We start from the raw sequence: 24,280 nt of genomic DNA on the forward strand, positions 1-24,280 counted from the left end.
CCGGAGTCGTCTTCACACAGTTCCGACTACAGTCAAAAATTCTAAGACCTAAGCTCTCGTTTTAGGGACTAAGTGTCCCAAATCGTTCCAAAAACCAAAACGAAACCTCCCGACAAGTCACAGTAGCAGAAATAGATATGGGAGAAGCAGTAAATAGGGGATCAAGGCTATTACTCTCAAAATGACCGGCTGAGTCGTTACATCACACGTATTCGCGCCATGTATTCATGAATACAGTAACGCCAATCACCTTAAAAATAGGTATGCCCAGGTGTCTAAGAGATAGGAAAGATGTATTTCATACCTCAATAGTAGTATATACCATAAATACTTATTTTGCTATAAAACATAAAAGGTAACTATAAAAAATAATATTTTAAAATAATTTTAATTTATAATAAATAGAGTGTATACCTTTGCTATTGGAGGTAAAATTTCCTATTTTTTTTCATCCAAAGCTTTTCGTCCACATTTGGAGTTTTTATAGAAAAGACTTTGGTCAAAGTCAATTTAAAGGTAAAAATACTATCACATTGAAAAAACACGGGGAGTTCAAAGTTTTCTAAAACTACCTATATTCAAATGAGGTACATTTTAGGAAATTTTACCTCATATAGCAAAGATGTATACCATATTTATTATAAATCAAAATTATTTTTAAAAATTATTTTCTATAGCTATCTTTTATATTTTATAGCAAAATAAGTATTTATGGTATATACTACCATTGAGGTATGAAATATGTTATTTATGTTTTTCCTCTCTCTTTCTTTCAATACTACCATTGAGGTATGAAATATGCTATTTATGTTTTTCTCTCTTTCTTTCAATTAACACAAGATTCTCTCCCACATTTTTTCTTCTTTCTCTCTTTCTTTCAATTAACACACGATTCTCTCTCAAAATCCCAACAAAATTTTTCTTCTTTCTCTCTCTCTTCCTCCTCTCTTCGAGCAAAATACCTCCTTAGTTTATACGTCGGATATTGCAATGGATTTGTACTGCTTAGTTTCTACGCCAGATATTTGCAATGAATTTGTATTGCAATATTCGAAAGAAAGAGACTGTGACTTTCTTCTACGCTGAATATTATAATGGATTTCTCTACATAGATATTGCAATATTTTTTATGCCGGAGAAGATTTGAGGGCCAGAATTTTTGTTCGTCTCCATTTTTAGTTTTAATACAGTGTATACAATATTTTGCTTGGCCGGAAAATGCCATCTCCGATGAAATTTCTTCCCTTCTTTGCTATTTAATCACATACAATGATACAAACACATTGTATTCTGTACAAATTCACTCAAATACATTGTATTTTTGTATAAATATATTAATTTTTGCATGTATTTATGTATTTTGAAGATTTATATTTTTTTAATAAAGCTAAATACACATGTATTCATGCATGAATACAAGATATAAACATTGAAATACATTGAATACAAATATTAAAATAGAACAAAATATAAATAGTGAATACATTTAATTTTAAAATACAATGAAATACAGTAAAATGCACTGAATACAAATAGAAATACAATGAATACAACCAATGAAATATACTGAATACAATAGTAATAACATATATTAGGAATAACTAAAATATTGTTAATACAAATTCATTTGAATACACTGAATATAAAATAACTAATACAGTAAATACAAACATTGAATATTATGAATGCAACGGTAAAAAAAATATTGAAACACACTAAATACAAAAATTAAATACAACAGTTATATACTTCTAATTAATTGAGTTGATAATGAGGCATGTTAGAATTGATTTTGTTGAGTTATATTAGGAGTGCATCACATTAATTGATATTATTTCCGTTATTAGACAGCTGGGTATACCTATTTTTAAGGTGATTACCGTTACTGTATTCATGAATACATGACGCGAATACATGGGCATACGCGAATACATGTGAATACATGCGCGTACAGCTGGACTTCCCCCTGATTTTAAGCATTTTTTGCTAATGTATTCATGAATATATTAGTTCGAATACAACGAATACACTACCGTAACAATTAAATTGTAGCTATAGAAAGTAATTCCACATATGATACCTATAGAAAGTTAATAACCAATAAACAATAGTGATTTTTGAAAATTCCTCATACATTTTACCCCGCAAGAGATTCCTCGTGAACACAAGCTGGCTTATCATTTGAGTTTTAAACATGCGATGCTGTCAACTTATTTTTTGCATTTACGCAGCCATACGAGATGCTATTCACTTAAATTAAGTAGATATATGTTTTTTTCGTAAGTAGATTATAGATATATGATTAATGCCTTAATGTTGGATTTTGAATAAAAACATCTGGTTGTTATGATGTGGGAAGAAAGTCAAACCGCACCAATTTCCTATAGCTAACTGCTTACAACTTTCGAATTCACAGCAATAGTGTACTACAAAAGATGCAGTATTGTGCTGCACAAAAAGAATTGCATTCTATCATCAGATAATACTAATCTGTAATCTCTGTACTTCTCTATGCTTAGGTGCAACCCCATATCCAAAAAGGGGGACACCCTCTGTGTATACCTCTTGTACACAAGGAAACCAACAAAAAGAGTCCTTGTGGAAAAGAAATGATGCCAATCCTCTTAGGTGAAACTTAACAACACTACAAGGACGAGAAAAAGAATAATCACGGCAAAGGTAAAAAAGACTAAAAAGGTGAAAAGTGGATTAAACTTACGTTTAGATCCTATACAGGCTTAGTTCCAAATAGGGGTCTTCAACTTGCTCCTAAGTAGTTCAATCTCTGCTGCTTGTTTCTTGCAACAAGAAAAGTGGATAAACTTAGAAAGGACCGGCAAATGGCAGGCAAGCAGGGGAGGAGGTATATAGGCGGAAGGGAACACTCTCACCTAAAAAATTATACAATGTCAAATATATATATATAGAACACTCCTAACAACATCTTGGATTCGCCCCCGTCATCAATGATTTGGAGAAAACAAAAAGCAGAAGAGGAAACATAAAAAATAAGCTCTTCATAATCACCTCATGTAAAGCTTTCCACCAAAGGCCCGACTTTTCCTGTAGTACACGCCATTCGACGGCCATCTCATGTTCGATTGTGTTACTCTGAGAGTGGTGTGATGTTGATACTGCTTTTCTCTTTACAAGAGAAATTGAACTATCAAATTGGATCATCAGATCGCAAATTAAGGGAAATGAGGCTATTTGTGCAGTGAAATGCGTACCATTTCTTCTCCTAGCTTTTGAAATTTGATTCTACCAATGGATAGATGGCCAGGAAGGCCACTACATTTCACTTGCTCCTCTATACTTCCTCTCCGAGCAACAACTGGCCTTAACAATAACATAAACAATGGTGACATCATCTCCCTCAACGCAATTATTTTTCACGTTTCATTCACTATTTCCAATAAAAGTGTAATCACAAAAGTTCCTAAATCTAAGATAAATTTCAAATAAATGTTGCCAATAAGAAGCACAAGTAACAACTGAACCAAGAATTTTCAAGTATTTGGCTCATGAAAAAGAATCAAGCCCGCACATGAGTGGACATGTTGAAGACTTAATTAAGTAATTAAAAGTGTGCTCTCTAACAGGTTAAACTTTTAGATGAGATTGTCACACTTAACAATTATAAATCACAAAACCCAATTCCATGAGATGGTTAAGTATAAATAACATGTATGAACAAAGTTAGAACAAAGTTAAAATTACACCATCATAATTGAACTCCAGACTTCATGATATTACTAATTTATTAAATGTTTCAAAAAGCATTTTCTAGGCGAGGCTAGCTAAAAACATATTGAGGTGGATTGATGAGGCGCAATTGTGGGCACAAGTCCCAACCTTTCGGGCGTTTATTTGGGGCGTAAGTCCAAAAATCTTTCCCAAATTGGAATCAAAATTGCTTAAAATTTTCTTTTTTTAATACTTATAATACTAAGAAATTAGCTAATTTTAAATTCTCAAACTAAAATAACTCAAAAGTTAAAGGTCTCTTTTAATTGTTAGCCCTGATTTCATAATTCTCTCTCTTTGTCTACAAAGTGCAAATTACAAAGCAAAAGCTTTGTCCTCCAACATTTGCTCTAATTCCACGCTTGTCTTCCAAGCTCTTATTCATTCTCTTTTTATTCTTTTCAAGTTAGTTTTATTTTGGAATTCCATGTGGTATTACTCTAGTTTTAGATATTGCTATGGAGACTTTATTCAAAAGATGTTCTATCTGTGTTGTGATGAGTATTTGTGATTTTTTTCTGGCTTTAGGTATTAACACAATCTTTATATTATTGTCATTTTTTTAAAATCATTAGGAACTATCATTTTTTTGTAACTTTTCTATATTTCACATGTAACTTTTCTATTAGGAACTATCATTTTACAACTTCAAGTATGTTTAATGCATCTTATCGTCTTTCACTTTTCCAAGTCAACAACAACAACAATAAGAAGCCAAGTGTAATCCCATATGTGGGATCGGAGGAGGAGGATAATGTGTATGCAGACCTCACCCCTACCTTGAGAAGGTAGAGAGGCGTCTTTCACTTTTCCAAGTATGAATTTTTTTTTTTTTTTGTAAAGTTCGTGCACATATTAACATGTTTATATACATACATTTCACTAATTTTACAATATTTTTGATTTTTTTTACATGTTTTGTGATTTATATGCTTATTTTATTAATTTATAAAATGTTAAAAAATAAAAACTCCATGGGATTTATGCTCTGTCGAGGCTTACGCCTTACCTCACGCCCGTGCCCTTTAAAACACTACATTTATTATATCATCAACCTCATGTCATCAAGGGCTTTGAAGACCATGACCATAGCATAGTTTGTCAAGAAACAGATGCCAACTAGCAAGATGTATGTAGAAACAGTGCATAAAAACATCTAATCAACAAGACAAGCACAAGTTATACAAAACTTGCTAAATTGATCTAGTACCTTCCATCACCTAACATAAGGCATCTCCTTTTCAATTTAGAAATGGCAGTCTCTGCACCCTCACTTGATTTGAAGATAACAAATGCTTTCCCTGCAAGTGTTCATTCTAATAAGAAACATCGAGTTCGCTGAGATTTTTTTTTTTTTTTTTGCTCCACGACTTAAAGAAGAAGATACACGATGGCCTACCATTCAGTGGATTTGAGAAGGTATTATGTTGCACCATTTTTGCACTAACCTTTTGCTCCAAGGCATGCCAGACAATATCCTAGAGGGCAGTTGATGAGTAGCAAATTTCAGAGCGTTTCAGAAGTATTTTAAAAGATTAGCAATTTGTATTTAGCCAAATCAATTTGACAAACACTTTTGACCAATCATTCCAAAGAGTATTTTCAGTTGTCAAATTACATGTAAAGATTCACTTTAAAATTAGAATTTCCTCTGTTCGAATTTATCTGACGTAGTTTAACTCGATACTGGATTTTAAAAGAACTAAAGATTTTTTGAAACCTAGGTTTAAATATATCATAATATTTGTGTGGCTATAAATCTTTTGGAACTTATAATCTTAAACATAGTGTGGCTATAAAGGCTTCTCATTAAGGATAAAAGGAGGTTTTTGTGGAGATGTTTGGAGGCTAGATGTGTACATGTTGCCTACGTTAGGTTGATTAAGGACATGCATGATGGAGTAAATACCCGAGTGAGGACAATAGGTGGGGACTCAGACCATTTTCCGGTTATGATGGGGTTGTATCAGGGGTCGACACTCAACTCTTTTTTATTTGCTCTGGCGATGGACGTACTGACACGCCACATCCAAGAGGAGGTGTCGTAGTGCATGCTATTTGCAGATGATATTGTATTGATTGACGAGACGCGAGAAGGTGTCAACGCGCAATTAGAGGTATAGAGGCATACCCTAGAATCTAAAGATTTCAAGTTGAGCAGGCGCCACATCCAAGGGGAGGTGTCGTAGTGCATGCTATTTGCAAATGTTATTGTATTGATTGACGAGACGCGAGACAGTGTCAACGCGCAATTAGAGGTATAGAGGCAGACCCTAGAATCTAAAAGTTTCAAATTGAGCAGGACCAAGACAGAATCCTTAGAATGTAAGTTCAGTGGCAAGACTCGAGGAGGGGAAGGGGAGGTGAGGCTGGACTCGCACGTCATTCCTAGGAGGAAGTACCTTGGGTCTATTATTCAGGGGATGAGAAGATTGATGAATATGTCACACATCGTATTGGGGCAGGATGGATGAAATGGAGACTCGCTTCCGGTGTTTTGTGTGACAAGAAAGTGCCACCAAAACTTAAGGGCAAGTTCTACAGAGTGGTTGTCAGACTAACGATGTTGTATGGGGCTGAGTGTTGGCCACTCAAGTTCGCTCATGTCTAGAAGATGAAGGTAGCAGAGATGAGGATGTTGAGATGGATGTGCGGGCACACCAAGTTAGATAATATCAGAAATGAGGTTATTTTTGACAAGGTAGTAGAGTAAGTAGTTTAGAGTGTTCATAAAAGTAGTATTGACATGCAGTCTCGCTTTCTGTTGGTAGTATGTTTTTATGACTAACCGTTATTTTCTTTCATTGTTAATCACCTTACTATCTTGTTGTTTTTATTCTGCTTTTATATGGTTCTTGGTACTGTCCTTTCTTGTCTATATTTTCATTAATGTGATGCTTATGCTTTACTGAGCCGAGAGTCTATTGGAAACATCATCTCTATCCTCACAAGGTAGAGATAAGGTCTGCGTACACACTACCCTCCCCAAACCTCACAGTATGGGATAATACTGGGTATGTTGTTGTTGTTGATTAAGGATAAAAGGAAAGTTTAAAGTTAAATAATTTCCTAATATAGAAATATATCATTCTTTTTGAAACAAACGAATAAGGAAGTAGTGTCACATTAAATAGAACAAAGGGAGTATTATTTAAATAAATTAATGATCTTAAATATTAATTATGAGAGAATATAATTAAGTTTTTCAATTTGATCTCAGAGACATGCAAGAAACGAGAGTGTGAGAGACATATCGATTAAATTAAGGAGGGACAGTTTCGTAATACAAATTTTTGATAAGGGTATTTTTTATCATGAAAAAAAAAATTGGCTTCAAGGAAACTACAAACTACTGCTTTCTGCAACAATAAAAAAAAATTGCTTCTACTACTACTCATATTAGCTTGTTCAGCCAAACTTTCAAAATTTACTTATTTTGAAAAGTGCTCTGTCACAAGTGTGTTTCAAAAAGTATTTGGAGAGTAGCAGTTTATATTTGGCTAATTAACTTGAAAATTATTTTGCCAATATTATCGCAACAATTTGTGCTTGGCCAAAGTTCCAAAAGTGCTTTATGAAAAAGCTACTTTTTTCAACTTCTGAAAAACAATTTATGCTACTACTGTAAATCACGTTTTTCTCCTAAAAGCTTGGCCAAACACTTAACTCTCTAAAATAAGCACTTCATAAAAAAATAAGCACTTAAAAAATCACTTCTGGCTTCCCAAAAGCTTAGTCAAACAAGCTAATAATCCTCAGAAGCTTAACCTATGCGTTAACCCACCAAAATAATAATTTTTTAAAAGGAGAAAGTAAACTTCTCCGGTCCAAACAAGCTTCAAAGTCTACTGAGCTCAAGTAAATATCAACTTAAATAAAATATCTGAATAATTCCGTAATGTTATAATTTCATTTTCCAAGCTTTTCACTTTTTTTCCTCTTTTGACAGACCCGTGGTTCACTATGTTATTTTAGGGATAAGACTACCCTCCCCACTAATAGACTCACTAACGATAGTGGCTTGAAGATGAAAATTAACATGTGCTAAAGGGCTGGCAAAACAAAGTTAAGTGAAACAAATTTGTATAACAAATCTGAAGCTAGATGCAGTAATCTTGGTTAACCTAAGTTGATGCAAGGATATTCAAAAGTTTGCTCATGAAATTTTCCAAAGGAATAGCAATAATTTAAAAGAAAAGTTCATGTAGAATACAAGAAATGTAATTCAGGTAAAATTTATATTTTCATCCAAAAATAAAGAAGAAAATAGAAAGAAAAGGGAACACAAGCATTTACCGCATACATCTGGACTTACAAGAGCTTTAGAAACAATACTCCCGAATAAAAAAATGAAAATATATGAATGTCTAAATAATGAATTAACGTAAGAGTGACACCTAAAGAAACATTTATATTTCATTTTTCATTACTCAAATGGGCAAAATAAAGCACATAGTAAACTTGAAAATAGACTACAAATCCATTGTATGTACCTCCACTTCTGCTGATGTATATGAAGGATCAAGATTCTCAAGCAACACAAGTGTGCCTCGCTCTTGAGCTACGTGGAGTCTTTCATTCCATGGCTGGATGGAACAAAATAGCATATGTAAATCACAACATATAGAGTAAATAACTGCTTTTAGGCTAAAAAATATCAATGTATACAGATTCATGAGAATAGAAGCAGCACTTCGAGGAAGTCCCGGTAAAGTTGAGAGAATCGAAAGGAGCACTTGGCAAAGTAGTCAAAGACAAAAAGGAAATGAGGAAAACAGCAAATAATTGCCTCCTCCCTGAGCAGCTATTCAAAAGTTCATTGTAAAATGAAACTAAAAATGCCACATGGAACTACACATAAGAGCATGATTTAAAGGTTTTTTATTCTTTAGAGTACCCTTTTTCTCTTCCCTATCCAAAATGACCACATAACAGCCTAAACATAGGTGACGGTACAATGTCTACTCCTATACTTCGTCCAGTATAGAGTAGAATGCTTCCACAGTCTAACACCCAACTAAACCAACAAAATGTAGTAGTAATATTCAAAAATAACAGTTCCAAGTGTTGGTTAATCTAATCAAGTCAAAATTGGATTGCCCATGTTGGCTTACTTTGCCCGGTGAGGAGAAGTTGAAGGGAGTTAAACAAGAATTAAAGAGTACAATTACTTCTGTGAAAAGAAATTAACATAATATAACAACAATAAAGAGAGGTTAACAGAAGTAACCTTAACTTCTGCATCATTTTTTTTCAAGAAAATACTTCTCAGAGTTTCAAAAAGTTAAGTGGGGAAAAAAAAAGAAACTTCAAAAACTCTCTCCAACTCTTCTCCCACTCAATATAGGAGAGAGATCTACAGAGGCACCAGATTCATGTAGCATCTGAGGTTTTCCCAAGTAGAGCGTCAACAATATGTAACAGATTCCAAAATACGGCTTTCAAATTTCTTCTGAGTTCAGAATGGGTCCAAATATTGACCCACTAACCACTTGACTCCTGGTGGAGCGAAAAGGCCCACCACTGATACAGGAAGAACATGAAGTGGTTTTCAGGTATCTAACATTTGCAATCATATCAGATATTCCAAAGAGGCACTAGCACTTTGCAAAAGAAAAGTTCCATAAATCTTAATATGAGGTTTTAGGCGCCTTTTACAATAAAAAAAAAAAAAAAAGATAGAGTCATAAAACTAAAAACAAGTTTGTACAAGGCCAAAAAACCAATTGACATATCTAAAAAGACACATTTGACCATGTCTTCCCCCACACCGACCAATAGAATACAAACATTCTCAATTGAAGCACAGGAGAGGATTCATTGTGCCTTATTATGCCTGGATGTCACTAGCATTAAATCATCCAAGAATAATAAGGCCCATGTAAATGTTTCTGATAAGAAAGCCCACCTCCCAAATGAAAGAGGCCCAAGAAAAATATCACGGAATTAAAGATTAAACCAGAAGGAGGAATTATCTTCTAAGGTGGATATGTGCAGTGAGTAAGGGGTCGTTTGGTAGGAGGTATTAGAAAAATAATGCAAACATTAGCTTTGTGCATTACTAATACCTTGTTTGGTACATTTTTTCAACCTATGTATAACTAATACTTGCATTAGTTATACATTATACTTGGTATTAGCCTATGTATAGTAATGCATAGAAAACCATGACATTAGTAATACCAAGGCTATTAATGCATGCATTAGTATGGTTAAAGATAAAATTGTCCTTAAAGTCCCTTAAAACTAGAGAATATGGAGGGCATTTTTGTAAACAATTATTTTTCTTAAAAATTATGCAATGCATTATAATTTTTAATACACCACACCAAACAGTTTATAAGAAATAATATCTGCATAACTAATGCTTGCATTACTAACCCCTGCATTACTAATACACTGTATTCTGCACTATTCTTATACACCCTACCAAACGACCCCTAAGAGTGTAAGACATTAGGTACCTAAGACATTTTTTACCAAACCACTCTTTTAACTTGATTTTACGGAAAATGGCCAAAAATGCCCTTGAACTATCTGAAATAGCTCAAAAATGCCCTCCGTTTGTTTTTGGTACCAAAAATATCTTTGCCGTCTATATTTTGGACCACAAATGCCCTTAAACTGTTAGTTTTGTCATTGAAGGTGACATGACAGTCCAACTGGGTTAGATTTGCTTACATGGCCATCCACCTAAGCAATCCAACATGACAAAATTATTTTTTCAAAAAAATTACTTTTTCGGATTTTTTTAAAAATACAAAATCAACACTTATTCAGAAAAAAGTAAAAACAATTCTGGAAAAATAATTTTCCGGAAAAAATATTTTTCGGAATTTAAAAAAAAATACAAAATCAACACGTATTCCGAAAAAATATAAAAAAAATTTCGGAAAAATAATTTTCCAAAAAAATAATTTTCCGGAATTTTTTTACTTTTTTCGAGATAAGTGTTGATTTTGTATTTTAATAAAAATTTTCGAAATAAATAATTTTTCCGGGATTTTGTTTACTTTTTCGGAATAGGTGTTGATTTTGTGGTCCAAATGCCCTTAAACCGCTATATATTTTTTCGGAAAAATTATTTATTTCGGAAAATTTTATTAAAATTCAAAAACAACACTTATTCCGATAAAAGTAAAAAAAAAATCCGGAAAAAATATATTTCCGAAATAGATTTTGTATTTAAAAAAAAAATCGGAAAAATAATTTTTCGAAAAAATATTGTTTTACTTTTTTCGGAATAAGTGTTGATTTTGTATTTTTTAAAAATAATTTTGCCATGTTGGATTGTTTAGGTGGATGGCCATGTAGGCAAATCTAACCTACTTGGACTGTCATGTCACATTCAATGACAAGAGTAACAGTTTAAGGGCATTTGTGGACCAAAATATAGACGACATGGATATTTTTGGTACCAAAAATAAACTGAGGGAACTTTTGAGCTATTTAATATAGTTCAAGTGCATTTTGTTGATTTTATGATAGAACCTGCCACAGCCACATTGGTATTGACAAAAAGGAAGATATGAAGGGAGTGGAGCACGAAATCGAGAATAATGTGGTCACAAGGAAAGCAAGGACCCAGTGACCAGTAACATTTTCCTTATTATGCCTCCAAGATCTCATTAGCATTTGACCATCCAAGAACATAAAGCCCATTGTAAATGTTATAGAGAAAAGAAGCCACCTCCCATATGAAAGAGGTCAAAGAAAAGGCTCTTGGAACTAAAATCAAAGAAGAGAGAAAGGGGTTCTTTTCTTTATAAAGGATATGAGTTGAGTTGTTAAAGAAACTCATATTCTTTCACATGAAACAATTTAAGTGATTGGGCGTCGTTGTCACTCTTTTATACTTGTTAATTATCGTATCTCGGTGCTATGTTATTATTCCGCTTTTATTATCGTGAATATTATTTCTGTAAGAGGTTTATTCCCAACAACTGATATTAGAGCACAGGTTCTGCTTGCTCACAAAAGTACTATTCACTGTCGGTAATATTATACTCGGTGAAAAGAAAAAATGTCGAGAGTAAAGTACGAGGTAGCAAAATTCAACGTAGATAACAATTTCTCAACATGGCAAAGAAGGATGAGAGATCTATTCATCCAACAAGGATTACACAAGGTACTAGATGCTGATGCCAAAAAGCATGATACCATGAAAGCTGAGGATTGGGCTGACTTGGATGAAAGGGCTGCTTGTGCAATCAAGTTGCACTTATCAGATGATGTGGTAAATAACATCATTGATGAAGACACCGCATATGGCATTTGGACAAGGTTGGAAAGCCTATACATGTCCAAAACACTGACAAATATTGTACCCGAAGAAGCAGCTATACGCCATACACATGGGTGAAGGTACGAATTTTTTGTCACATTTAAATGTGTTTAACGAACTAATCACACAGCTTGCCAATCTCGGAGTGAAAATCGAGGAAGAAGATAAAGCCATCTTGTTGTTGAACTCATTGCCATCTTCGTACGATAATTTGGCAACAATCATCCTGCACGGTAAGACTACTATTGAGTTGAAATATGTCACATCGGCTCTTCTACTTGATGGAAGATGAGAAAGAAGCCTGAAAATCAAGGACAAGCTCTCATCACAGTAGGTAGAGGCAGGAGTTATCAAAGGAGTTAGAGCAACTATGGTAGATCTAGAGCTCGTGGGAAGTCTAAGAACTGATCCAAATCAAGAGCCAGGAATTGCTACAATTGTGATCAACTAGGTCACTTCAAAAGAGATTGCCCAAATCCAAGGAAGGGCAAAGGTGAAAGCAGTGGCCAGAAAAATGACGACAACACAGCCGCCATGGTGCAAAACAATGATAATGTTGTCCTCTTTATAAATGAGGATGAGGAATGCATGCACTTGTCCGGTCCAGAGTCAGAATGAGTGGTTGATACAATATCTTACCATGCCACACCGGTAAGAGATATTTTTTACAGATATGTAGCAGGTAATTTCGGCAGTGTGAGAATGGGTAACACAAGTTACTCAAAGATTGCGGGGATTGGTGAAATCTGTATCAAGAAAAATGTCGGATACACATTGGTTCTAAAGGACGTGCGACATGTACCTGATTTACGGATGAACTTGATCTCGGAAATTGCTTTTGACCGAGATGGATACGAGAACTATTTTGCAAATCAAAAGTGGAGACTCACCAAGGGATCATTGGTGATTGCAAAGGGAGTTGCTCGTGGCACGTTGTACAGGACAAATGCAGAAATATGCCAAGGTGAATTGAACGTGGCACAAGATGAGATTTCTGCAGATTTGTGCACAAAAGAATGGGTCATATGAGCGAGAAGGGATTGCAGATTCTTGCCAGGAAATCACTCATTTCTTATGCCAAAGGTACAACGGTAAAACCTTGTGACTATTGTTTGTTTTGTAAGCAACATAGAGTCTCATTTCAGACATCGTCTGAAAGAAAATTGAATATACTTGATTTGGTATATTTTGATGTTTGTGATCCAATGAAAATTGAATCGATGGGCGGTAACAAATATTTTGTTACTTTTATTGATGATGCTTCACGAAAATTGTGGGTTTATATTTTGAAAACCAAAGATGAGGTGTTTCAAGTTTTCCAGAAGTTTCTTGCTATGGTGGAAAGGGAGACAGGCCAAAAACTAAAGCGTCTCCGAAGTGACAATGGATGTGAGTACACTTCAAGAGAATTTGAAGAGTACTGTTCGAGCCATGGGATCAGACATGAAAAAATAGTTCGTGGAACCCCACAGCACAATGGCGTAGCCGAAAGGATGAACCGCACCATAGTGGAGAAGGTGAGAAGCATGCTCAGAATGGCTAAACTGCCTAAGTCATTCTGGGGTGAAGCAGTTCAGACAGCCTGTTACCTGATCAATAGGAGTCCATCAGTTCCCTTGGCGTTTGACATCCCAGAGAGAGTTTGGACCAACAAGAAGGTGTCCTACTCGCATCTGAAGGTGTTCGGTTGCAGAGCTTTTGCGCATGTACCAAAGGAGCAGAGAACAAAGCTAGATGATAAATCTGTTCCCTACACATTCATCGGATATGGAGGAGTTCGGATACAGATTGTGGGATCCTGTAAAGAAGAAGGTCATCAGAAGTAGAGATGTAGTCTTCCGAGAAAGTGAAGTTGGAACTGATGATGATATGCCAGAGAAGGCCAAGAATGGTATAATTCCTAACGTTGTTACTATTCCTTCTACTTCTAACAACCCCACAAATGCAAAAAGTAAGACCGACAAGGTTGCCGAGCAGGGTGAAAAACCTGGTGAGGTTATTGAGAAGGGAGAGCAACTTGATGATAATGTCGAGCAAGTGGAGCACCCCACTCACGGAGAAGAACAACCTCTACCTTTGAGGAGATCAGAAAGGCCAATGGTACAGTCATGCAGGTACCCTTCCACAGAGTATGTCCTCATCAGTGATGAAGGGGAGCGAGAAAGTCTTAAGGAGGTGTTGTCCCATCCAGAAAAGAACCAGTGGATGAAAGTCATGCAAGAAGATATGGAATCTCTACAGAAAAATGGCACATACAAGCTGGTTGAACTTCCAAAGGGTAAAAGACCACTCAAATGTAAGTGGGTCTTTAAACTCAAGAAAGATGGAAATGGCAACCTGGTCAGATACAAAGCTCGATTGGTGGTTAAAGGCTTTGAACAAAAAAAAATGTATTGATTTTGACGAAATTTTCTCACATGTTGTCAAAATGACTTCTATTCGAACAATTTTGAGCTTAGCAGCTAGCCTAGATCTTAAAGTGGAGTAGTTGGATGTGAAAACTGCATTTCTTCATGCAATTTTGGAAGAGGAGATTTATATAGAGCAACTAGAAGGATTTGAAATAGATGGAAACAAACACATGGTATGCAAATTGAATAAGAGTCTTTATGGATTGAAGCAGGCACCGAGGCAATGTGGTACAAGAAGTTTGACTCATTCATGAAAAGTCAAACTTACACAAAGGCATTTTGATCTATGTGTATACTTCAAAAGATTTTCTGACAACAACTTTATTATTTTATTGTTGTATATGGATGACAAATTAATTGTAAGAAAAAATAAGGGGCTGATCGCAAGTGTACTGGAACGCTTCAACATGAAGAATGTTAAGCCAGTCAGCACACCTCTTTCTAGTCATCTAATGTTGAGCAAGAAGATACGTCCTACAACAGTGGAGGAGAAATGGAACATGGTTAGAGTTCCTTATTCTTCAGCAGTCGGAAGCTTGATGTATGCAATGGTATGCACCAGACCTGATATTGCTCATGCAGTTGGTGTGGTTAACAGATTCCTTGAAAATGGGAAGCAGTCAAGTGGATACTCAGGTACCTGAGAGGTACCACGGGAGATTGTTTGTGCTTTGGAGGATCTGATCCAATCTTGAAGGGCTATACAGATGCTGATATGGCAGGTGACATTGATAACAGAATATCCACTATTGGATATTTGTTCACATTTTCAAGGGGAGATATATCGTGGCAGTCGAAGTTGCAGAAGTGTGTCGCACTCTCTACAACTGAAGCGGAGTATATTGCCGCTACTAAAGCTGGCAAGGAGATGATATGGTTGAAACGGTTCCTTCAAGAGTTTGGATTGTATCAGAAGGAGTATGTCGTCTATTGTGACAGTCAAAGTGCAATAGACCTTAGCAAGAACTCCATGTACCATGCAAGGACCAAACGCATCGACGTGAGATATCATTGGATTCGAGAAATGGTAGAGAATGAATCTCTAAAAGTCTTGAAGATTTCTACAAGTGAGAATCCCGCAGATATGCTGACCAAGGTGGTACCAAAAGACAAGTTCGAGCTATAAAAAGAACTTGTGGGCGTGCACTCAAACTAGAAGAAAGTGTTACTTCCTCTAGATGAATGATACTGGAGGGGGAGATTGATAGGGTCCATCTCATTCAAAATCCAAAGTAATAGACACATGCCTAAGGAAAATTTCTTTGGTTTGGTAGCCAACTTTGTTGAATTTCTTTGATTTGGTAGTCAACTTTGTTGAATTGTCTACATTGAAGAAAAAGAAGGAAAAGTGTGTGCAAATTGTCAAATATAGTGGGCTTTAGAGAGCGAGGCTTCGACTATAAAAGGAGAGCTTCAACTCTGATTTCTACACACCAACAAAGAGAGAGAATAAGAGTGAGGTTTCACAGACAAGGTATAAGAAAATAGTCTGTGAGAAAAATAGAGAGTGAACAATATTGTAGTGAGGTGGAATATCAAAAGAGGGTTATTTCTTTGAGTGTCGTAGTGGTCTTTGGAGTATTTTACTCGGACCTACAAAGTGTATAATTCCTTGCTATAATGATATCAGTTGCTCATCTCGGGGCCGTGGTTTTTTCCCTTATTCAAAAAGGTTTTCCACGTAAAAATCTTGGTGTCGTTGTCACTCTTTTATACTTGTTAATTACCGTATCTCGGTGCTACGTTAATATTCCGCTTTTATTACCGTGAATATTATTTCTGTGGGGGTTTATTTCCAACAACTGCCACTAGTAAAGTAATATAACAAGCATCTAAGAATTTTGTTTTTTTTGCCAACCACTCCTTTAACTTGATTTTATGATAGTACCTGCTAGATGGTATATTTATGGGAATTAAAAGGAAAATATGAAGAGAATCGAGCACGAAGTCATAAACAATGTGGTCTACGGGAGAACAAGCACCCATCACCGGTAACAAATACAGTCCCTTCCCAGAAGCAGATTATTGCGTTACAGACATTGCAGTCAAGTTCTTATCAAAATCCATGAATACTACTAAAGAAAAACGTAAAAACTTTGAACAGCTCAAGCTTTGCTAGTAAGCTATATTTGTTTGATAATTGACTTCTGCAGCTGGATACTAAGATTTGCATAGATAATTGACTATATATAAATGCTCTAATTTGCCTTTTTTGTGATAACGTAAAAACTCTAACTTGTAAGACTTCTTATTTTCAAAATTTTTTTTATGGAAATAGACTTCCTAATGGCATTCCGTAGAGTAGTTACGTATGAATTTCATACTTCAAATACTCAATTTTAGTTATTCTTTCAAAATTTTGCATACAGCAATAACTCTTGTATGAAGGGGCCATTGTATCACCAAGCAATACCCTTATCAAAGACTAATAAGAGATGAAAGGAGTCCATGTTCTATATTGCAGATGTCAAATAGAACATGAAAAGCGAAAACTCAAAAGAAAAATAAGATATTCCTTCTTACTTATAATTCTAGGGAATAGAGTTCTCTTTCTGGATACTAAGAGCAGTCTTCAAGAAAGGTGACCTAGTCCGACAAATGCAGGAATTCATTATTGAGGAGACAAGTGTGAGTTGCAAGGTTACCAGCACAAATGCAGGCATCCATTACTTTGGAGACTCCCAATAATAGAAAATCTCTTTTTCCTGGAAGGACACGTGTTTCTTCTCTCCTTCCCAACTCACCAATTATAAGTAAACGTAAAAGCTACACCGGGAGTTACAATATTAACTATGTTCTACTTTTCCCTAAACAGATTAAGCTTATAGCACCTTTCCAAACAACTTACACATTTTCTCTCATACTGAAAGCAACACTTCCGCTTAAATATAACAATGGGAACAGGAAACTGACCTGTTCCTTGAACCATGTGCTAGCACCCTGCAAGTAAAAAGAGATCATATCAGAAAAGTTTCCAAATTCGAAACAGGTGAAAACCTCCCTTAATGTATCCAATCACTCATATCAGGAATCGACCTGAGGTTTAGTTACACAACAGATGAGGCCAACATAAACGCCATCAGATATAAAGAAGAACAAATAATCAAGTTATAAGTTTATTACAAACCAAACAACCAATGTCCATTCTCATAAAAGCAGGATGCAGTACATCAATAATCGGGAACTAAAAGAGAAATACTGTGCAATATGGATATGAGCAATCAGAGATTTCAAATACCTCAATATTTGATTTTCTTAGCAATGTTTATAAAATGAAAGGAGGAAAAGTGTTTTCTATGTAAATCAAATACCTCACTGGACCTAATACTCAAAAAAAGAAAAGGAAAAGGGAATGCCTCCTTCACCCATGTTGTTATTTCGATCACCTGACTTGTAAATTTCATGACCTTACGTTGTTCAAATGGTGCAGTACCTGTATGGTCATATCCCCAATCAGACAACATCCATAATGATTTGTTTCGAAGAGAAAATTACAGGTAAGAAAGAAACCTAAAGAATCTTGAAGGTTTCTCTTCTTCAAAGCATGAGAATCCAATAAGCTAGTAGGTGAGGTACAATATGAATGCTTTACTTCAGTTCTGGCAATAGTCTTGTCTGTCACAGAAAGATTGCCTTGTCCACCTAAATTAATTGATGAATTTACCAGTTCGGGAATGACATGATTAACAATTAAGCTCAAATATATGAATTTACAAGAACCCATTATCTTTCTGATTAATCACCTTTTTCTACCACTTTTGTCACCTGACTCTTAGATTGCATGACCTTATGTTGTTCAAACGGTGCAGTACCTGCAGCATCATCCCCAAACAGTCAACATCCATAATACTTGCCGTCTGATTCTACGAGCTTGTTACAGGTAAGAAAGAAACCTGAAGAGTCTAGAAGCTTCTTCTTCTTCAAAGCATGAGAATCAGATAAGCTAGTAGGAGAAATACAACAAGAATACTTTACTTCAGTTCCGGCAACAGTGCCGTTTGTCACAGAAATATTTCCCTGTCTTTCCCATGAACTACTGGTGGCTTTCTTCAGTTCTGGGAATGACCAGATTAACAGTTAAAATGAAAATAACCACGGGTCATTGGACATTACCACTAAAAATTTACCCCACATACTACAAGTACTTACGAGTGTTTCTTCCTGACTGGCCATCTTTCACCACTGTTTTAGTTGTTGTTCCTACAAATGAAGATGATGATTGTGGCTTTTCAAGACTTCCTTTTCCTCCATGATGAAGAGGCTGCTTCTGATCCGTCTCCTTATTGAAGTAGTGCTCCACTGCAGCAGGAGTGAGGTAATGATTCAATCATTGATTTTCAATATCTAAATGCCTCAGAGGAAGAATGTGAAAACTGAAGAAACAGATTTTATCACAAACTTATCAAGAGCTCAGAGACTACTTTCTTTAAAATATAAGCCTTCATTCATACAAGTAGGCTAAGCAAAAAAGCAATAGATATTTAGGTTCTTCCCAAAAATATTTACATCATACACTTCACTTATCTGGCGAAGCAAGTAGTGTGATACTGAACAACAAGAGCACAAGTCCACTTCGGCTAACACCATCACTTTCCTTATGCTGACAAGTGACAACTCACAAATCACAACAATCACTCACATCGAGTCACTGGAAGATGTTTCTTCTTTATTAAGTAAACAAGAGTCTGAGGATAATTTTACAGAACTTGTTTTGGATTAAAGCTAACTAAAATGCGCACCATGAAACATCGAAAATATCATAGACATGCATCTCATTAGATATGTCCAACACTACAGTTATTTGGCTAGTAATTTATCCAGCGCCTTCATTCAAAGGAAACCTTCAGCACAATAAAAAGGCAGAATAGTTCGATACCCCGAACTTGACAACTTTTGTTTAGTTCCCCTTAAACTTTACGTAGTCTTTAATACCCACCTTAACATGGAAATTTGATAGTCTTGACCCCCTAGATGTTGATGTGGCAAAGAACGTGAATACACTCTCTTTTAGGCGCGTGAGAGGGAAGAAAAATAAATAAAAAATCAGCTTCCAAGTAGGATATTTTTTAAATATTAATTGCCATATAATCAAATATAATGATATATTTGTTTCAATTGTATTTCTTGTTGTTTCTTCTTAATAAATATTTTGTCCCAATTGTGTTTTTTTTAGATACAATGAATATATGTTTCAACTATGTATTTCTTATCTTTTTTTTCGGTCCAAATCTACAAAAGTTAGTTGAAACTCCATTTATTTTAGCCAAAATAATGAAGTTCAAACTGTGTATTTTCTACAAAAAGAAAAAAATATTGTGTATTTTTATTTTTATTTTCATGCAATAACTATTAATTTAAATTATGCATTTTTTTTTCGAGTCAAATTCGCAAATATTTTGTCCGAATTTTACTATTTTTAGCTAAACTATTTACTTTTTTTAAACTATGTATTCCTTTTTTTCCAACCAAATATGTAAAAGTAACTTGATTAAAATATTATTATCTTTAGTCAAATAAAAACTATAGTTAAAATAACGTTGTTTCAAGTTTTTTTTTTACAAATTTTGGCACGAAAAAAAATGATTTAGATAGTTGGTGGACTTAAAAAAGATAAAAAAATATATATTATAGTAAAAATGCCACATGGACAAAAACATCCATGTGGCAACGCGTGTGTCACACTCCCATGGATTGTCAGCGTCCAAGGGGTCGAGGCTATGAAATTGCCAAGTTCAGGGGTACTAAAGACCACGTGAAGTTTAAGGGGAACAAAACAAAAGTTGTCAAGTTCAGGGGATCCCGAACTATTCTGCCCAATAAAAACTTGTAAGGAACTTATACCACTATGTCCATCACTAGAGCTCCTTAAATGCAAGCACTAGAACCATGACTTAAAAGCAGCCAGAGTGCAAGGCAAAAACTGAAAGAAATATGACCTTGCTCTAAATTTTTTGAATATTGAAGAAATACCACATCAGAAGGTCATACAGCTTAAGAGAGTCCTAGGAAAACCAACTCATCCAGATATGCATCAGATTAAAGGCAGCACTAATGCGTGAATGGGTGACAAAAAATAGGCTAAAACCAAATGTCTATGAATGGGAATGCACCAAGAACCCATCATCATCTGTTGCTATTCTTCCCATTTCCCACCTCTACATAAGATGCAACCTGAATGCTAGCAATACTGTATTCACATGCCACAATTTGATAAAAACCACTGGAGTGAAGTGGGATATTAAGAAGCTCTGCTATCTATTGCACAAATCATCTTTTCTGTCCAGTATTCTTTCGTCCTAACAAACGAAAAAAGATATCAAGAGATGAAAACTTCCTGAAACACGAATGTTCATGGGGGAGAACAAAGAAAAGCCAATGAGTGCCTGAGTCAGTTATATTAGAGTCCTACCCCTTTTAACAGAAATGTAGTGAGAAATTCTTTATGGTATGTTGGTAACTCTCTCCTTGTACTCATTTCATTTCTTCATTCAGACCATGTCCTCGAACGTATAACATAATCTAAAGCAACTATAAAACTGAGGTTCCCAGAAAGTTAAACAATCGTCTTCGAATAAGTTACACAGAAGTTTGAGAAAACAAAATTCTGAAAGATAGTATCATATGTTAAAATAGTTCTATAGAAATAAACCCAAATGTATGACACAACAATCTAAGAAGCAGGAACACTACTAAATGGATAAGTTCTAGGTTCAAGCATCTAAAATGCTGTTTCATCCAACCATGAATGCACAATGCTGTAGAACTGAATGAAACCAAGCAACAGAATTATAGTTACTACCTTCAATTTGCGCTATTGAATTTGGAAATTCCTCAGATATCTCGCGAGTTCTGACATCAAAGGTGCGATAAAAGACAAAGTCAGCTGTGTCCAAATCTTCATTTTTTGGCTGAGGGTTCCTCCTATCAGTTGATATGCAGACAACATTGCATTTACCAGTGATGGCTTCCTGCAATAAAATCTCAAAGAGGTCATGCCATAACATCTGAAAACAGATTATATTTAAAATATATTTTGAAAAAAGGATGAGCGAAACAATTACCACACGATTACAATTTGAAAGCCCTATGCCTTCTCCTGAAGCCAAGAGTAACTCATTGTCAAGCAGCTTGATATTACACAACCAATGAGTTACCTCGATGGGACGGAAAAACCATACAACTTTAACCATCCTTTTCTTTTGGGCTGTTTCCCATATCTTGACAACCTTACCGATGTCTGGCTCATCTTCATCAGGACGACACATGTACACACAATCATATAAGGAGAAGTCAACCCCCTCATAAGTGAATGACTTGTAAAATTGGACTCCCTTGTTAAGGGCACCCTTTCCCTTCTTGACACCCCAACTAAAATTAGGATTACTGTCTTCCTCTGCTTCTCGAAAGGGCAACATTTGATACTTATCACAATGTGATGTTAACTTTTCAAAGGCCTGAAAAGGGAAGACATGCTTGTCATTAACAACTGACAACCATCTAAAAGAAAATAGAAGTGCACATTCCAACAATTGTTGACTGCCAAAAATTCCTAAAAACAGAATCATTACACATACGGCCCAAAATTCATGGAGAATCCGTAGAAACCCTCAAAGGTAGACTCCAAAAGAACAAACTATTCAAAGCAAAAACATTCTTTTTTTCTTTATAAAAGTGATGTTCCGGGCCAGCTTGCACACACCTCAACGAATTACACAGGATACCTGCTACCTTCCACCAGCAATAGGTATCACGTAACTCTATCCACCAAGACTTGGACAGATGAGAAGAAATCACCTAGTATTTTTTGCCTCTGCTAGAATTTACACCTGAGACCTCATGGTTCTCAACTCACTTCATTGACCACTAGGACACAAGAAGTCTTGGGTGCAAAGCAAAAACATTCTTTGTTCACCTCTTAAGTTTCTTTTTCAGTTTGAAATAGGGATTCAATCATGTCTATTTTTGTGGTGTGCTCTGAATGCAGGTTCATTGAAACAGACAATTCATTAAAAAATACTACCTATACACAAAGATGATCAATAAAATGACAATAAAAGCTATACAACCAACAAAATATACTCAACGCAATAAGAAATACAAGGAGAAAATAGAAAAGCATAAACATTGCAGCCAAAGGGAAAAAAGTTATACACAATGAAACAAAAGGAAATAAAGAAAAGAAGAAAAAAAACCTTAGAAAATGCACAGAGGAAGATAGCCAAATCCAATCATTCAAAAAGCTCTGTAGACCATTTTTATCTCGAAACATAAAACGGTACAATTTTTTTTCGCATTTATCTAAGAATGTTGAACAATACAGCCATACGCAAAGTAAGCATTCATACACATTCATGATAAAAATACAATGATCCATAAACCCTATTAGAACAACACATTGCATACATACCTGAAGAGGAACAAGTTTCAGAGAGAGAGAGAGAGAGAGAGAGAGAGAGAGAGAGAGAGAGAGAGAGAGAGAGTACTTTAAACTGTGTATACTGAAGTATGCAGGCAGCAGCAAAATAAGCCCTGTACGAGATGAAAACGATCAAAAAACCTCATAATCCTAAAACCCTGTAGAACATTTCTCAAAAATATATAGAACCATATAGAAGTTTCTAGCAGAAAAAATGATAATAAACCACAAATACAACGTGAACATTCACACACCTAAACAGAAAAAAGAAAAAGAAAAAAAAACATTCAGAGTCTACATTTGCTAATGACGGAGAATACAAATAAAAATATAAACAGATCGAAGAAAAATAGCGTTTAGATTCAAACCTCCTAGTCGAGTTTGCATCAAAAAGGAGAAAAGGAAAGGAACGAAATGCAAAGTGACACAAACTCTCTCTCTCTCTCTCTCTCACACTACAACAAAAGCAAAAATACAGAGAGGGTTACTGTAGTGGATTAGCTTAGCGTATAGTGTTCTCTCTGTTATGATACTTTTTGCAGAATGGTACACTGCTAATTTGCACAGGCGGTGAGCTGCAGTTTTACTATAAATGATACTATAGACGAGAAATTATATTATATTTTGAGCTAAACTCAAACCATTTCTCATGTGCTCCCTTAACTAGTGTAGTGTTACCTCAATTCGTTTTTCTGTTTATATTCAATTTTGTCGCCTGAGATTTTTGGTTATATAAAAATCTGGTTTGTCCCAATAATAATCATCATGCTTTCAATTTCATTAGCATATTAACTCAGTTTTTAGAAGTCATAAACTAACTCTTTATCAGGAAAAAGTTAATGGTTAAAAACCGTAATTACGTGAATGAGTGTTTATTTCCATTTGGCACTACTCTCCAACTTCCGATCCCACTATCTTCTTTTCTCATTTTGGTATCTCCTTAATTAATGATAAAACCAAAATTAGATCATGCACAGACCAACATGTGCTCCCTTAACTAGTGTAGTGTATGTCAATTCGTTTTCCAGTTATATTCAATGGTTAAATTGAAATCTAAATACTTGAAGACAAAATCCGACTCACGTCCTAATGTCCAGTGGCCTGACTGGCCTCCTCGCATGACATAAATTAAGGGTATTATATTCATGGTTCCTAAGAAATTAAGAACAAATATTAGTTGAGTATAGTTAATTAAGAGTGATTGGAATAGAGTAGATACAGGTGTCAAATGGGGAAAATATAAAAATAGCCAGAAATTGAAAAATATCCACGGTTTCAAAAGTAATCCAAATTTAGTCACTTTTCATGTAAAGATAAAATCTGAACAAAAATACTGTTAAAAATTCGGAAATATTCCAGCATAATATGCTGGAGTTCGAATTTTTTACATATGAGCTTTCACCATAATATGATGTAATTTTA

The 24,280-nt window shown here is 35.1% G+C and overlaps 1 protein-coding gene across 6 annotated transcripts; it reads right to left on the bottom strand.

Annotated features, from left to right (window-relative positions):
* Window positions 1–2,352: 2,352 nt before the first annotated feature.
* LOC104089175 (protein ANTI-SILENCING 1-like) lies at window positions 2,353–23,504 on the bottom strand. 6 transcript variants are annotated; one of them, XM_070195384.1, is made up of 17 exons: window positions 23,227–23,504; window positions 22,850–22,971; window positions 21,504–21,896; window positions 21,242–21,422; window positions 18,592–18,741; window positions 18,336–18,497; window positions 18,186–18,254; window positions 17,953–18,084; window positions 17,829–17,875; window positions 17,356–17,382; window positions 8,241–8,333; window positions 5,147–5,225; window positions 4,958–5,048; window positions 3,231–3,339; window positions 3,028–3,144; window positions 2,720–2,891; window positions 2,353–2,644 (listed from the first exon to the last, which is right to left on the bottom strand). In XM_070195384.1, the coding sequence occupies exons 1-16, from the start codon at window positions 23,243–23,245 to the stop codon at window positions 2,739–2,741; spliced, it is 1,944 nt and encodes a 647-aa protein (XP_070051485.1). In that variant the 5' UTR covers window positions 23,246–23,504; the 3' UTR covers window positions 2,353–2,644; window positions 2,720–2,738. The 6 variants fall into 6 exon arrangements, 5 of the variants coding, with proteins under 5 accessions (XP_070051485.1, XP_070051483.1, XP_070051487.1 ...); XM_070195382.1 differs by having other exon boundaries at window positions 17,799–17,875; window positions 23,227–23,503; XM_070195386.1 differs by having other exon boundaries at window positions 17,799–17,875; window positions 22,926–22,971; window positions 23,227–23,497.
* Window positions 23,505–24,280: the final 776 nt, after the last annotated feature.

This window comes from Nicotiana tomentosiformis, chromosome 2, assembly GCF_000390325.3.
Source record: "Nicotiana tomentosiformis chromosome 2, ASM39032v3, whole genome shotgun sequence".
Taxonomy (NCBI): domain Eukaryota; kingdom Viridiplantae; phylum Streptophyta; class Magnoliopsida; order Solanales; family Solanaceae; genus Nicotiana; species Nicotiana tomentosiformis.

Excerpts from the sequence above, each read along its gene's own strand:
- LOC104089175 (XM_070195382.1), bottom strand. Across the intron at positions 18,255-18,335 it reads GAAGCTTCTAGACTCTTCAG|GTACTGCACCGTTTGAACAA; the intron begins GTTTCTTTCTTA and ends ATGATGCTGCAG. Across the intron at positions 17,876-17,952 it reads AAACCTTCAAGATTCTTTAG|GTACTGCACCATTTGAACAA; the intron begins GTTTCTTTCTTA and ends ATGACCATACAG.